The sequence below is a fragment of the Silene latifolia genome, chromosome Y (genome assembly GCF_048544455.1).
Source record: "Silene latifolia isolate original U9 population chromosome Y, ASM4854445v1, whole genome shotgun sequence".
NCBI lineage: Eukaryota > Viridiplantae > Streptophyta > Magnoliopsida > Caryophyllales > Caryophyllaceae > Silene > Silene latifolia.
In genome coordinates, this window is record NC_133538.1 from 399796851 (window position 1) to 399812120 (window position 15270).

A 15270-nucleotide genomic window follows, 5' to 3' on the forward strand; every position below is an offset into this window, starting at 1 on the left:
TTTAGTCATTTTGGGAATCAATGTAGTTATATTTCTATAACCACATTTCTCAAATACGTCCTATAGGTGTGACCTTTAGGGACCAGTTGATCACCGCCATTTGTATGATAATAACGTCAAACTTTCTAGCAAGCCAGCCGTTATTAGGTAAACGTTAATCAACTGATTAAATATACGAAGTATACCCTTGTGAACCTGTAAGAGATTTACAAATGTTATCACACTAATTTGTAGAGGACACCAGCTCCAACAGTAGCAGTGTTTAATAGACCAGAATAGTTGATTATAAACAAATGACCGGGACAGACAGAGTATAAAATTATCAAGTTCGAATAAGCATTGTTCAATAGACCAGATTCATGGCACATCACGGTTGGAGCAGAGGTGTATCATGTTTTTAATAGACCAGATAGTTGATTAACATTTTACAATGAATATTCGATAAAACACTATAACAAGATGCATTGGGAATTCAATGCATGGAAATTACTAGCGCCCGTACACCGTACGAGCATTCCACCTAGTATATACTTAAAAGAGAAACTTTTGAAGCGATTTCATTGGTTATTGCTTTACAGCGATTTCATTGGCTATTGATTTTGTTAAACAAATTATGTATATAAATAAAAAGATAACTAAAATAGAGATTAGTCCATATTTTATAAACTACCAATACAATTTTAAAGTAGTAAATTAAAAGATAATTAATACCTTCCTTCTCAGTTTCAAATTGTTTTGATTATTAAACGACCTCTATATCACTATATATACTATCATTATTAGATCATGCTAAAGTCTAAACGATTAATATGCCTCCTTCCCTCCCTTCTGTATTGTGTTTGATTATTTATTTATTTTATTAATTTTATTTGGCTTTATCTATCTGATATATATCTCGAAGTCTCTAACCAAGTTTTTTGTGTGCCATTATTCTATAGGTACAGTGTTTGTTTTAGCTTCTACCTTTAAAGAGCAACTCAAACATGTATGTGAGTAACATATTTGTTAAACCGTCACTCCTGACTATTTCTTTATTATGAGACTGGAATTGTTGTCTTGCCTTTCTCTCTCTATTTTTAGAGAGAGTTTTTTTCTCTCTTTTTTGAGAGTTCTTTCTCTCTTTTGTGAGAGCACGTGACTCTTGCTTTCCCCAAAAAATTAATCTTCACTTCCTTTTAACTCTAATTGGGTCTGCTGTAAACCCTAATCTTTTTCTCTGCAAAAAGAAGATTGCTTTCTTCTAAATCTTTCTTTATTATTATCATCATTGGTTTCCGCCTTAATTTATTGGGCGTCCTTTCTTTTGAGTTTTCCAAGCGTTTCATCCCCAATCCGCTTGCATCCTTTCATCTTCCATTGGGGATTTGCAGGTTAGGGCAACGGTTTTTTAGGGTTTCTATGGGTTATTTAAGGGCTGCAATGAATAGGGTTCTTAATCCATCAAAAACATGTCTTCTTCCATCCTTTAATTCCAGAATAAATAAAAAAATTAAAAAATCTAATCATCGTTGCTTCCTTAAGATTTCTATCAATCAGATTCTTTCTATGGAGTTTGAGACTCAATTTGGGAGATTTGCTGATGGTGCAGAGGGTTTTGTGCATCCAGATGGTCCTGATGTTCATCAAAATTTTTATAACCATCAACCTTTTCAGCAGAATATGGAAAACCCTGAGTTTAACCCACTTAACCCTCTACATGCAAATGTTTGGAGGTACCCGAGGAGTGGGGGGGTTGTTAATATTGATCCTGGTTTTTTGGGACAATCTAGGGAATATTGGGGTAATTGTATCTTAGGATTTTTGGTGGATTATCGTCTGTTTTCGCCGGCGTTTGTGAGTGATGTGATAAGGAAGAAATGGAAGGTCAGGGGTTTAATTATTGTCCACAAAATGGGGGATATCTATGTGCTTCACTGTGCTAAGACTGAAGATATGGAGGGTTTATTGAGAAGGACGACGGCTACTATTGATGGGGCTATTATGGTGTTTGCTCGTTGGTATCCTGATACCATCCCTAGAACAGAGTTATTCCCCTATGCTGAGGTCAAGGTCCGTGTTTGTGGGCTGCCGTTTGAGTCTCTCTCCATGCATGTTGCTCAAGTTGCGGGTAAGCTCCTTAGTCATTTCTTCCAAGTTGAGCCGTTTGAGGTAATCCCACAGAATGATTATTTAAGGTTAAAAGTTTGTGTGAAGTTGAATGAACCGTTGATGCCTGGGTTCTTTTTGGCTATGGATGGGGGTTATTTACTTTGGATACAGTTCAAGTATGAGGAGATCTTTAAGTATTGTGTTAAGTGCGGTAAAGTGGGTCATAGGGGGTCACAATGCAGGGAGTCTATTATGACCATTGTTTCAAGCATAAATGGAATGTTGGATAGGACTATGAACAAGGGGTTTGTGGTCTTTCATGCCAACAATAACCATACTATGTTTAATATGGACCTACGTGCTACCCCTTCAACCACCAAGTTTATTTCTTCTGATGTCCGCTTGGTTCGTGAGAGGGTGGATAGGAGTCGTGAGAGGCAGAGGGAATCTCCTGAGAGACTGGTAGACTTTGAGTTGGGAACCACCCCTGGTGGGAGGGTGTTCCCTGGGATGCGTTTTGCTGTAACGGATCAACCCTTTGCAGCACCAGTCATTTATCCCATAGGCTTTCCTTGGGGTGCTGTGGGGGATCTACTGCTGGTAACCAGGGTACTAGTGCTTCTGATGAGGGTCATAGAAGTCAAGGGGATGCTACTATGGATGATGTGCAGGGTTCACAGGTTAACAGGGGGGGTGAATGCAGGAGGGTCTTTGGGTGAGAATAATCAAATTCTGGGAGATTGAGGGAATAGTCAGGATTAGGTTTCAAGAGTTTTTGGTCAAGCAACTGCTGAAGTTAGCCGTCCAGGGATGGGAGGTTGGTTACATGGGGAGTCATCTCAGCCTGGTGGTGGGAGTAGGGTTCTTCCTGAGCAAGTGTCTGCTGCTGTTCCTGCTCATACCAATAATAATAATAGCAACACCGATGACTATCACAGTGCTCCTGAGGACTTTGATCAGGCAGGAAATCCACTTCAGTCAGGAAATCCTCTTCATGGGTTGCCTAGTTTTATTCACCAAGTGCAAGCTGCTGATCCATACTTGCTCTATATTGGGGCTAGTAGTTCAAGGGGAGGGTTGGACCGTGATTTAAGAATCCAGGAAGCCATCTTGAATAGGGTGGAGAGTGATGTTGACTGGGCAAGAATGGAGGATGACCATCGTGGTCTGAATCAGACCTTTGATCCCCCACCTCAGGGCCTGCCAATCATCTACCATTATCCTGAAGGAGTTGGGCATGAGCCTGGACCTGGGGAGGAAGGCTCTACTGACATGGAGTTGGGCTCTCCCTATGAGGATATGGGTACTCCTTTGGAAGATTCTTCTACTGAGGTTATTGTTATTAGCTCTGATTCAGAGTCTGACCTGGGCCCCCCTGCATGTTCTTGGGTGCTGAATCCAGCCATGTTGGGTCGCTCTTCTGATGAGTCTTCTGAGTTCCATCATTGTAGTGCTATTAATTTAATATCCACTTCTGAGGAGGCGGCTGAGGTCACCTCTGATATGCGTGTTAGTGCTGTTACTGATGAAAGGGGTGATGGGGTGATTGGAGCTGACACTGGTATTGAAGGAAGTGGAGTGGGTGCCAGGGAGGACAGGGTGCACTCTACTCTCTCTTCTACTGGAATTGCTCTGATGGAGGAAAAGCTGAATGCGGTTGAGGAAGCTGTGAACAAGAAGATTGCCCCTCTTAGGGCAGCTGAAGTCAGGGATGTTACTGCTCGTATGGAAATGAAAAATTTGCTTTTTGAAGAGACCATGTCTTCTCCTCAGGGTGGCTTTCCCATGTCCTCATCTTGCCGCCCTTCTGCTAAGCTCATTGCTGCAATGGATGAAGGAAGAGAGGTCAGAGTTGGACTGTCTGATGGGTTTATGGGGACAGCTGATATGTATCACCAATCTGATAATTTGGAGGCTAAGAGGGACGTCATTTGGGGGGCAAGGAAGAGGAAGTGCAGTACGGCTGTGGAGGATGTGGTGCTTCCTGCTGCTGCTATTGACTCAGTTGAGAGTGAAAAATTCTATCTTGTTCATTTGGCTAAGAGACTTTGTAGTGGAAAGGGTATTCATGGTCAAGGGAGCTGTGGGAAAGGGCTTTCCCCTATCTGTACCTGAATTGGTGTTGGATGACTCCTCTGAGTCATCTGTTAATGCTGCTGATGCTGATGGTTTTACGGAGGTTGGGCCGTCACAACCTCCTCGTTCACCATGATGAGCTTGGCCTGGAATTGTAGGGGGCTAAGTAATGCGCTCTCCCCTACAATTCCTAAGATAAGAGCGCTTCTTAGTAAGAAGTATTATGATTTTCTTTTTCTTATGAAGACTAAATGTAATGTTAGTTCGATTAGCCCTTTGTTTCGTAGTTTTGGTTTTGAAATGTCAGCTGGAATGGATGCTATAGGAGCATCGGGAGGGTTATGGGTGGGATGGCGTAGTGGTGAAAAAATAAGCCATGTCTACTCTTGTATGAATTTTGTCATCCTCCGTATTGCGAAATATAATGGGCTTTTGTGGTATTTGGTGCTTTTTTATGGGGGCTCCGAATGCTTCTATGCGAGCTTCGGTGTTACACGATTTGGAAGGGTATCTCACTTCTTTTGATCATCCTTTTTTAATAGTCGGAGATTTTAATCAAGTAGAGTATTCATGTGATAAATGGGGATTCAATTCTAATACACTTAGGGGTGCTGCGGTTTTTAATGAATGGAAGGTAAGAAATGAACTTGTGGACATTCCCTTCAAAGGACCGTGTTTTACTTGGTGTAATAATAAGAAAGGTTTCAATCGTGTGTATGAACGAATTGACAAGGCGTTAGCTTCTAAGGATTGGTTTACGGTTTTCCCTAATACTGGGTTGAAACATTATCCGATAAAGATCTCTGATCATGCACCAATCGAATTGGATCTTAATCTTGTACAAAATGTGAATAGGAAAACTTATAAGTTGGACTCTTGGGCGCTTGAACATGAGGAGTGTCTCATGGAAGTTAGGAAAGCTTGGTCTGTAAATATTGTGGGTTCTCCGGCTTTCAGAACTGTTAGAAAATTGGCTTTGGTAAGACAGAGAGTGAAGTCATGGACTCTTGATAAGAAAAGTGAGTGGTCTCAAAAATGGGAAGATTTTGATTTACGTTTGGAAAAGGGCATGGACTTGGCTATAAGGGAAGGAAAGGATGAGGACTTTACCAAGGTTGATGAAGAAGTACGGGCGTTTGCTAGAGCAGCAGCTAGTTTTTGGAAACAAAGAGAAAAGCTGCGGTGGACCATTGATGGTGATGCTTGTACGAAATATTTTTTTAAACTGGGTTAAGGGGAGAGCGGGTAGGAATTTTATTTATGGAATTCGGAATGATGAGGGCAATTGGTTGTATGATATGGGGGAGGTGGGTTTTGCTTTCCAGAGGTACTTTAAGGAACTTTACAAAGCAGACACGGAGAATATCGCAATGGAAAGTCTGGATTTTTTGGATGCTGAGGATGAGATTTTTGCGGGGATTACTAAGCAGGTTACAAATGATGATGCGGACTGGTTACGGAAGCCTTTCTCCGCTCAGGAGGTTCGAAAGGCAGTCGTCGGGTCCTGATGGCATTCCGGCGCTTTTCTTCCAGAAATGCTGGGGGATGATTAAATCTGATTTCACCAAGGCTGTGCTTTCGGTGCTTAATTCCGGAAGGGTGTTGAGAGAGGTCAATCGCACTTTTATTGCTCTAATCCCTAAGGGGGATAATCCGGAACAGGTCCAGGATTATCGACCTATTAGCCTCTGTAATATTTTCATGAGGATTGTCACAAAGTGTATAGCTAACCGGATGGCTAAGGTGATGGGTTCGCTTGTGGGGGAGTTCCAAAATGCTTTCCTCCCTGGAAGGCTGATTAGTGACAATATTCTCCTAGCGCATGAAGCCATTCATGTCGTTAATAGGCATAAATTTGGAAAGTATGGTAAATTTGCTTTTAAAGCGGATATGAGTAAAGCCTATGATAGAGTGCGATGGCAATTCCTGAATTTAACACTGAGAAAGTTTGGCTTTCCTGAAAATCTGGTTCAGCTCATCATGAATTGTGTCTCTTCGGTGTCTTATGAGGTTCTCCTTAATGGTTCACCTTTGGAAGCTTTCAGGCCAACTTGTGGTCTTCGGCAGGGGGATCCTTTATCTCTATATCTTTTCATCCTATGTATGGAGGTGTTGTCCGGGAAAGTTCTTCAAGCACAAAATGAGGGGGCGTTGCGCGACATCAGATTATGTCCAGATGCTCAGCCTTTGACGCATCTATTCTTTGCGGATGATGCGGTCTATTTCTTGAAAGACTCTAACAAATCGATTTATAGCCTAAAAGGTATATTGGATGCTTATTGCAGGGCTTCGGGGAAAAGGATCAATGACAACAAGTCAGGAGTTCTTTTTAGTCCAAGCACAAAGCTGAGTCAGGCTAAGGAATGTCTGCAGGTGCTCAATATCCGTCACAATTCCGGAATTGGGAAATATCTGGGTTTACCAACGGAATTTCAGGGTTCAAAGCAGGAGATTTTTGCAGGGCTTATTGAGAGTGTCTCGAAGAGAGTTTCATCTTGGAATGGGATTTTTCTGTCACCAGCAGGTAGGCTAACTTTGGTTTCGTCCGTCCTATCAAATATTTCAAATTATTTTCTATCGGTGTTCAAAATACCGGTAAGTGTGACTAGCAAGATTAATTCAATGCTGGCGCATTTTTGGTGGGCTGGGTGTTACTCTGGAAGGCGTACTCATTGGTGTAGTAGAAGATTTCTTAGTTTACCGAAGAGCTCTGGTGGACTTGGGTTGCGGAATATTGAGTGCTTGAATCAAGCTTTGTTGGCCAACCAAGCGTGGAGGATTATTTCGGGACAGGAAACGCTATTTTGTAAGGTCTTTAAAGCCAAATTGTTTGGCCGTGAGGGATGGTCTCCGGGAGTGGAACCTTCAAGACGAAATAATGTTTCTTGGGGTGTGCGGAGCATTCGCTATGGGTTGCAGCTCATTTTGGATAATATTGCATGGAAACCTGGGATTAATTCTAATCTAGCGGTGTGGAATTCTTGTTGGGTGAACGGTGAAAGGCCGGAGCCGAGTTCTTTCGCGATGCTACCGGAAAATACGTCGTTCAAAGACTTACACGTGAAGGACTTACGCTTGTTGGATGGGAATTGGGATGTAGAGCTCCTTCAATCCTTGTTCACGATGGAGTCAGTGGCTACGATTTTAGCCATTCCTCTATGTCTTTCGCAGGTTCATGACAAGGTTTTCTGGAAACACACAAGTGATGGTATATATTCTGTTAAGAGTGGTTATGGGGTGGCTTTTGCGGATTTTATGAGGAACTATAGTACCACTAATGATCGGGATCGGCTTGATGGGACAGGAGTGGGTTTTTGCAGGAAAGTTCTTTGGAAGTTACCAGGGCCGAATACTTGGAAGGTTTTTTTGTGGCGTCTTTTGACAAACTCACTGCCATTTGGGTCTGAATTTGTACGAAGGAACATTGGGGTGGATCCCAATTGTAAGCTATGTCTGGCTTCTGATGGGTTTATTGAGACAGGCGCTCATTTGTTTCGTGATTGTCAAATCGCTCGTCGGGTTTGGGCTTGCTCTGATCTTGGAATCCGGACATTTGGTAGTGACCACGTTAAAATTGGGGACTGGATCATTAACTGGATAAACTATCTGAGGAGACTGGAGGATGCGGAGGTTAAGGTCAATAAGTTTTTGGCTACTTTATGGTGTCTGTGGCTGGTGCATAATCATATTTCTTTCAAGGGGGAGCAGTTCCACCCTCAAATGTTCTTTGGTATATGGTCTTGTTTGGTGGAGACGGCCTTGAGGGCATTGGATATTGGGAACAAGGAAAGACGAGGTGTGGAGGTCGACTTATGCCGCGATGGCCTAAGTCGACTAAGAGAAGGACGACCGTTTTTTGTGGTAGGAGGAAGAGGAGGGTGTGAGGCCATCAGGGTAATGGTGGATGCGGGGTGGAAGTCTATGGGTCATGTAGGTATCAGGTGGGTGGCTTATGGGTATGATGGTAGCCCAGTTTTGTCACGAGGTGTAAGGATTTGTGCGGAGTCTGGACTTCAGGCTGAAGCGCTAGGGCTCCGCGATGTGTTGAGGTGGGCGTTTTCGCAGAGGATTCTTCATCTAGAGGTTAACTCGGACTGTCTTCAACTTCTCCATCAAATTGCTGGGCTAGAGAAGGAACACCATCTCATTGATGGTGTCATTCAAGACATGCGTCTTTTGTTTCCTTTTTTTCATTGTTTATCGTTTAAATTTGTGCCTCGTAGATTTAATAAGGTTGCTCATACTCTTGCGGAAAGAGCTGTGAGTGACTAGGTGTTGCGTAGATTTTCTTTACAGCTGCAAAAAAAAAAAAAAAAAAAAAAAAAAAGACTATTTCTTTGTTTGGTACTCTGGAAAATATATTTATATTTATTGGAGTAAGAGCATCCACAATGGTAAGCTAGTTGCTACTAGCTTACCATTGCCACATAAGATTTTCAAGCTACAAAATTTTTAAGCTAGAAACTACTACAATGGTAAGCTACTAGTGTTGTGGTTTAGATGGGCCCATATGCACAACAACATTTCTGAAAATGCAATTGTACTTCATGCCTATTTCCACGTGTATTAGTTTAGTTGGCAGATTTTTGTTGTAGGACCATTTGAGCTACTAGCTCCATGGAGCTAGTTGCTCAATTTAAGCTAGTTCAATGGGAGTGCTCCAATGGTTAAGCAAGTAGCTTGAAATTTTTTTTATTTGCAAACAAGTCTTTTTGGGTAACCATTGGAGATGCTCTAACAATGTTCATTAGTTTAGAAATTTTTATCTCCTATCTTTTAACGAAGAAATACATTAGGAGCATTTGTATAAATACGGAATAAATAATTGTATCATAATTAGATAATCATATCATAGCAAATTACCACGTAAAAAGTACTTCTATGTTAATACGGAGTACGAAATATTATTTAGTATCTTACGAAAAGTTGCATAGCTTAATTCTCTTATCATTATTGATGCTTTTTAATGAGATCGGTTTGCTTCATTTGTTATCGTATTGTGCGGGAGTTACTTTCATCCCAAGAAGGACTTTTCCATATTTGACCATCAGAGAGGGGATTATGGACTGGAGCACGGGTGAGATAATTTGTTAGAGCATATTTCATAAAAACACCAAGAAGGACTTTTCCATATTTGACCATCAGAGAGGGGATTATGGACTTTTCCATATTTCATCCCAAGAAGGACTTTTACATATTTCTCACTTGTACCCCTGTGTTTTTTACTTTTCTTAGTTGTACCCCTCCCTTTTTAAAAACACCACTTATACCCTTGTAATCTATAATTAGTCAGAACCGTGACCAATTTCCTGTAAGACGTCAATTACGTCTGTTAATTGATGAGTTGGCTTAGTAAATAGGATGATTAGGATGTTAATTGTGCCCTTTTCATTTAAAACCCTTCTTCCCCATGACTTTGGTTAATCAGAATTCATAACCCCTATATTTCCTTGTCCCTTCAACTTCCTCCTTACTCCACCGTGTTTCCCCTTTCTTTGTTCATTTACATACTGCAATATCCTTCTCATCTACTCTATGTAAGTCTTTAATTTAATTGCCTCTTATAATTTTTGCCCTAACTATTTTCTAATTACGCTGCCTTTATAAAATTAGATTTTTTTTTGTGTTTATCAGCTATGGTGATTTTGTGTACGTCTGAAACGACTTTTGTGGTAATTGCAGAATGGATAATCTTTTGCTGAAAATGCATTTTAGGGGTGATTCAGTTGACGTTAGGGTAGAAGATACTGATAGATGCTTACTTATTGATGTGATCAATGACATGTACGATGAGGCAGAAAAGCATGGGATGCTTCTACCAACTCACCCGACACTGGCATACAATTTTAATATGAAATCCGTTACATTAAATAATGACAAGGATTTGATGGAAATGTTTAATCGGTATTTTGGGAAGAAATCAGTTGATATATGGATTGCTTGTGATAGTTTTCCGTCTGATGTTCTTTTAATGGCTTGGAACTTGAGGGGAAATAATTATGGTAAGGGTGATAAATATAATTGTGGCAAGGGTGATCAATCTATTGTTGTTTCTGATCAATTTGATAATATTATGTTGGAATCCATGCCATCCCCTCCAAATGTGCAAATTTCTAATTCTTCCTTTAGGAATTGTAATAGGGAGAAATTGCAAGTACGAAAACCCATGTTCATTGACGTTACCACCGATGCCTCTTTGTCCCCAAAGAGAAGTGTAAGACTAAGCCAAACAGAAGTCAGTGGACATAACTTTAAAATACCGAAAGCTACAGCTAAGTTGAAGGGTATTTATGTTCCTAAGAGTCGTAGGGTGGAAAATGCCGATGAAGAGAGTAGTAAAAGGATACCAAGGGCTAGTAGAGGGTTGTTCAGGGTTGATTATGATGATGACTCTGATGGGTCTGAAACTGATAGTGTAATACTCCGTATTTATATGTCTTGGGGTACTCTATCGAGTAGCCCTTACTCTGTCGAGTATGGGCAAGTTGCGAAATAAAATAGTTTCTGACCTGTTGGGTACTCGATCGAGTAGCTGGGGTATTCGATCGAGTAAGGGGGTACTCGATCGAGTACCTTGGGTACTCGATCGAGTGTCCGGTTTTACGGGGGAGTTTTCTCGGGTTTTGTTAATTACGCGATTAAGGTATTTAAACATATTCGATCGTCATTGTTTGAAATCACTTTTTACAAAACCTAAAACCTGTTTAAGAGAGAAAGCAACTAGTTCTTCTTCCTAATCGCGTTCTTGACAATTCCCGGAGTTCAGACGGTCAGTTCGTATCGTAGTTCGTGTCGTTGGATTCCTTGCGTCGAGGGTAAGCTTTTAATATAATTTCTATAATGTTTTGTTAAGATTGGTGAAACCCTAATTTGGGAATTGGGGGTTTTGGTGTGTAGTTTGTGATGTGTAGTCTTTATGTGCTGTATGATAGGAGGAGAATTCGTAGAGGAGCCGTTTTGATACAGCTGTAGATACCGTCTGCGTGTTGTGCTTTCCAGGTAGGATTTCCTACTCAGTATTAGTCCCATAATGGGAAATTGGTGATGTGCTGTAGTTAGTTGTTTGTTATGATGATTGTGATTGTGATTGTGATTGTGATTGGTTTCTATGGCTCTCGAGATGCGTTCTCGGCTGAGTGGGGTCACTTGCGGGAGTGACTTCACGCCCTAGTTTCGCCCTTCGTGGAACCCGCCACGGAAGGGGATGTGCACATTAATGGGACAGGGTTATCGCTCGTACGATGAGCGGGGCTTAGGTGGGAACGGCTGCGGTCCCCCATCGCGGTAGTCCAAAGTGGACGGTCGATATTGAGATGATGGGAGTTGGTGGTGTGTGTGTGTGTGTGTGATTCAATTTGTCTGTTTGCCTTATTATTGTTATCTATATTGATTGTGTGATTAGTACTGACCCCGGTGTTGTTTTGTAAACCTGCGGTGATCCATTCAGGGATGGTGAGCAGATATTGAACAGGTATAGAGATGAGTACTGGGATAGCTGGGATGGCCACGACATGACGATAGAGTCTTCCGCTGTAGTTTAGCATTTATTTACATTTTAGTTGAGAACAGATAGTTTGGAATAATGTATCGTACTTTGGTTTGGTTTTGAGGATTGTATTTATTCATTAAACTATTTATAACAAACATTGTTTCTGTTTTGTCTATTTGATTATCATACCTCGGGCGACCGAGATGGTGATGTCTTCATACCTGAGTGGTCCTGGTAAGGCACTTGGAGTATGGGGGTGTTACAAATGGTATCAGAGCGACGATCCTGAAACCTGTAACCAATGAACTTAATGAACATAGGGAGTCAATTAAAATGAACCCGGGGTAAAAGTTGTAGGAGCTAGTGCAAAGGCTTGGGAGACGTCCTAAAGTCGCGGGGGTCGCCCTACAACTTTGAACCGGTCACATGGGGAAAGTGTTTGTCGAGTCATCTGTGTGTTTGATTAACTTGTGCAACAAAGTGATGAAGTGTGTTGATTGGTTGGTGTTGAAGTAGGAAGTTGAGAATGTGAAAGAAAGTAATAAATGTGTGGACTTGATGTTGGAATAACATGTTGGATGTTTACAATGTGGCTTTAATAGCATGATGAATTGATCTTGTTGATAGCAGAATAGATGCGTAGCATATTTATTATGATATCATGTGATTTTATAAGGTTAGCATGTTAGCATATGACGTAATATGCGGGTAGCTCTTACGTACTAGTGATACTCGATCGAGCGGACCGACTCGATCGGGTGGGTTTTTGCGATTTTGATTCCGAATCGCGTTTTGGCACTCGATCGAGTAACTAGGGGTACTCGATCGAGTAGAAAATCACTCGATCGAGTAGCCTAGATACTCGATCGAGTGGGTTAGAGATCGAAAGTCCGTTTGGTTCGGTTTGGGTACTCGATCGAGTACATGGGGGCACTCGATCGAGTAGCCCGTCACTCGATCGAGTGGGTTTGGATACTCGATCGAGTAGGTTCTGGGCAGCGTGTTTTCCTGTTTTGAAGTTTAGTACGTATGTTCATATATACCCTTTCTTATATATGTATAGTTTCAAGATGCCGCCAAAGAGAAATGCTTTGTACGCGAGAGCAGAGCTTATGACCATGGATGACATCGTAAAGATGTTAGAACACCAAGATGCTCTTACTGAGACCTTAAAGAAAGTGAATGAGGACAAGAATAAGGATAAGGAGAAGGAGGTTGACCATGCTAAAGTCAGCCTCTATATTGCGAGGTTTAACCCGAAGGAGTACAAGGGAGTTGAGGAGCCTAACCTTCTTGATAGTTGGCTGAGGGAGATGGAGAACATACTAGATTTAGTTCACTGTCCTGATGAGATGAGAGTGGATCAGGCTGCATTCTATCTGAGGGAGGCAGCTGGCAAGTGGTGGGATTCAGTGAAAGTGAGTGCCAAGGAGATATATACCAACCAAGGGTTACCTGCTATACCTTGGGAGGAGTTTCGTAGGGCTGTGAGGAAGGAGTTCGTACCGGAGCATGTGAGGAGTAAGTTGAGGGAAGAGTTTGATAAGTTTAAGATGACAGCTGAGATGTCTGTCGCCGAGTACTACAGACAGTTCAATGAGAAATCTAGATATGCTGAGGATATGGGTTTGAGTGAGGAGAATCTGGCTTTGAGGTTTGAGAGAGGGCTAACCACGAAAATTATGGATAAGTTACCCGTGGGAGTCCTTACTGATGTAAAGGAAGCGTATGAGAGGGCTGGGAGAGCTGAGAGACTAGTGGAGATGGCTCAGGAGAGGTCAGGTGGAGAGAAGAGGAAGTCTGAGAGCGAGGGTGGTGGCCAATCTAATTTCAAGAAAGGCAACCACAATCAATCTAAGGGATTTTCTTCTGGGTCTCGGTTTAGTGCTGGGACTTCCTTTGGGCGAGGCCGAGGGAGTGTGAGTAATAGTTGGGGAGTGACCTGCTTTGGTTGTGGTGGTGTAGGCCACAAGAGACATGAGTGCACGAGTTCACCGGGATCTGTTCAGAGGCCTTCACAGAGCTTTGCGAGCAACAGACCAGCTGGATCATGGCCAAACCGGGGAGGTCAGAGCTACCAGAGTGGAGGCAACCGCAACGGCGGTAATTCTTATCAGAAGACACCGATGAACAACAACAACAACAATCAAGGGTCGGGTGCTAAGCCGACCGCATCGCCCAAGATCTTGTCCCGGAGGTGGGCGGAAGACCGATGTGGCAAGTTGTTCATGATGGACAAGAAGGCAGCTGAGGAAGATGCGCATGTTATCACCGGTACATTCCTTGTTAATGGTATTCCTACGTTTGTTTTGTTTGATTCGGGGGCTTCTCAGTCGTTTATGTCTTCGAGTCATGTAAAACAGTTGGGTTTGGGAGTATATGAGTCTGTTAGGGAGCAAGTTTTCATACCTTCGGGTGAGTCTGTATTGTGTGGGAGGTTGTTTAGAGATGTATCTTTGATAGTTGGGCAAGTCGATTTCCCTGTAGACTTGCTAGAATTTCCTTTTAATGGTTTTGAGATGATAGTTGGGATGGATTGGTTAGGAAAGTATAAAGCTAAGATAGACTGTCATCAAAAGAAAGTGTCCCTAAGAGGTCCTAAGGGTGTTAGTGTGTCTTATCGTGGGTTTCTAGTCAAACCCAAGGTTAAGTTGATTGCAGCTGTTACTTTGAAGTCGTATCTGAGGAAGGGATGTCCTTTGATCTTATGCCATGTGAGAGATGACCGGATAGAAAGTCCAAAGCGATTGATGAGATACCAAAGTGGGAGAGTTTGCAGATGTTTTCCCGGAGGAGATTCCGGGGTTGCCACCGAAGAGGGAGATAGATTTCACCGTTGAGTTGAAGCCAGGGACGGGGCCAATCTCTAAGGCACCGTACCGTATGGGTCCTAAGGAGATGGAGGAGCTTAGGAAGCAGTTGGATGATTTGATAGAGAAGGGATACATTAGACCAAGTGTATCGCCTTGGGGAGCACCATTACGTTCGTGAAGAAGAAAGATGGGAGCTTGAGGCTATGCATAGATTACGGTGGAGCGAACCGTGTGACGATAAAGAACAAGTATCCTTTGCCAAGGATACATGACCTGTTTGATCGCCTTGAGTGGTGCAACGTCTTTTCTAAGATTGATTTGAGGTCGGGGTACCATCAGGTGAAGATTAGAGAGGTGGACATACCAAAGACAACTTTCACGTCAAGGTATGGCCATTATGAGTATGTGGTGATGCCGTTTGGGTTGTCTAATGCGCCGACAGTGTTTATGGATTTGATGAATAGGATCTTCAGGCAGTTCTTGGACCAGTTTGTAGTGGTGTTTATCGATGACATCTTAGTCTACTCTAAGACTAAGGAGGAGCATGAGGAGCATCTGAGGATCGTGTTGCAGACTTTGAGGGATCACGAGTTGTATGCTAAGCTGTCCAAGTGTGAGTTCTGGTTAGAGAAAGTTGATTTTCTGGGGCATGTAATCTCTAAAGATGGGGTAGTCAGTGGATCCTAAGGCAAAGATTGAGGTTGTGACAAAGTGGGAAGCACCAAGAATGTTCTTGAGGTTAGGAGTTTCTTGGGTTTAGCTGGATACTACAGACGGTTCGTGAAAGATTTCTCCAAGATAGCT

At 42.3% G+C, this 15270-nt stretch overlaps 2 protein-coding genes across 2 annotated transcripts; both read left to right on the forward strand.

The window, feature by feature from the left end:
• Positions 1 to 4588: 4588 nt before the first annotated feature.
• Positions 4589 to 5398, forward strand: LOC141632187 (uncharacterized). The gene has a single exon (XM_074444754.1). It carries the CDS (start codon positions 4589 to 4591, stop codon positions 5396 to 5398), a length of 810 nt encoding a protein of 269 aa, XP_074300855.1.
• Positions 5399 to 5601: 203 nt separating this feature from the next.
• LOC141632188 (uncharacterized) lies at positions 5602 to 8436 on the forward strand. Its single transcript, XM_074444755.1, has one exon. It carries the CDS (start codon positions 5602 to 5604, stop codon positions 8434 to 8436), a length of 2835 nt encoding a protein of 944 aa, XP_074300856.1.
• The last annotated feature ends 6834 nt before the right edge of the window (positions 8437 to 15270 follow it).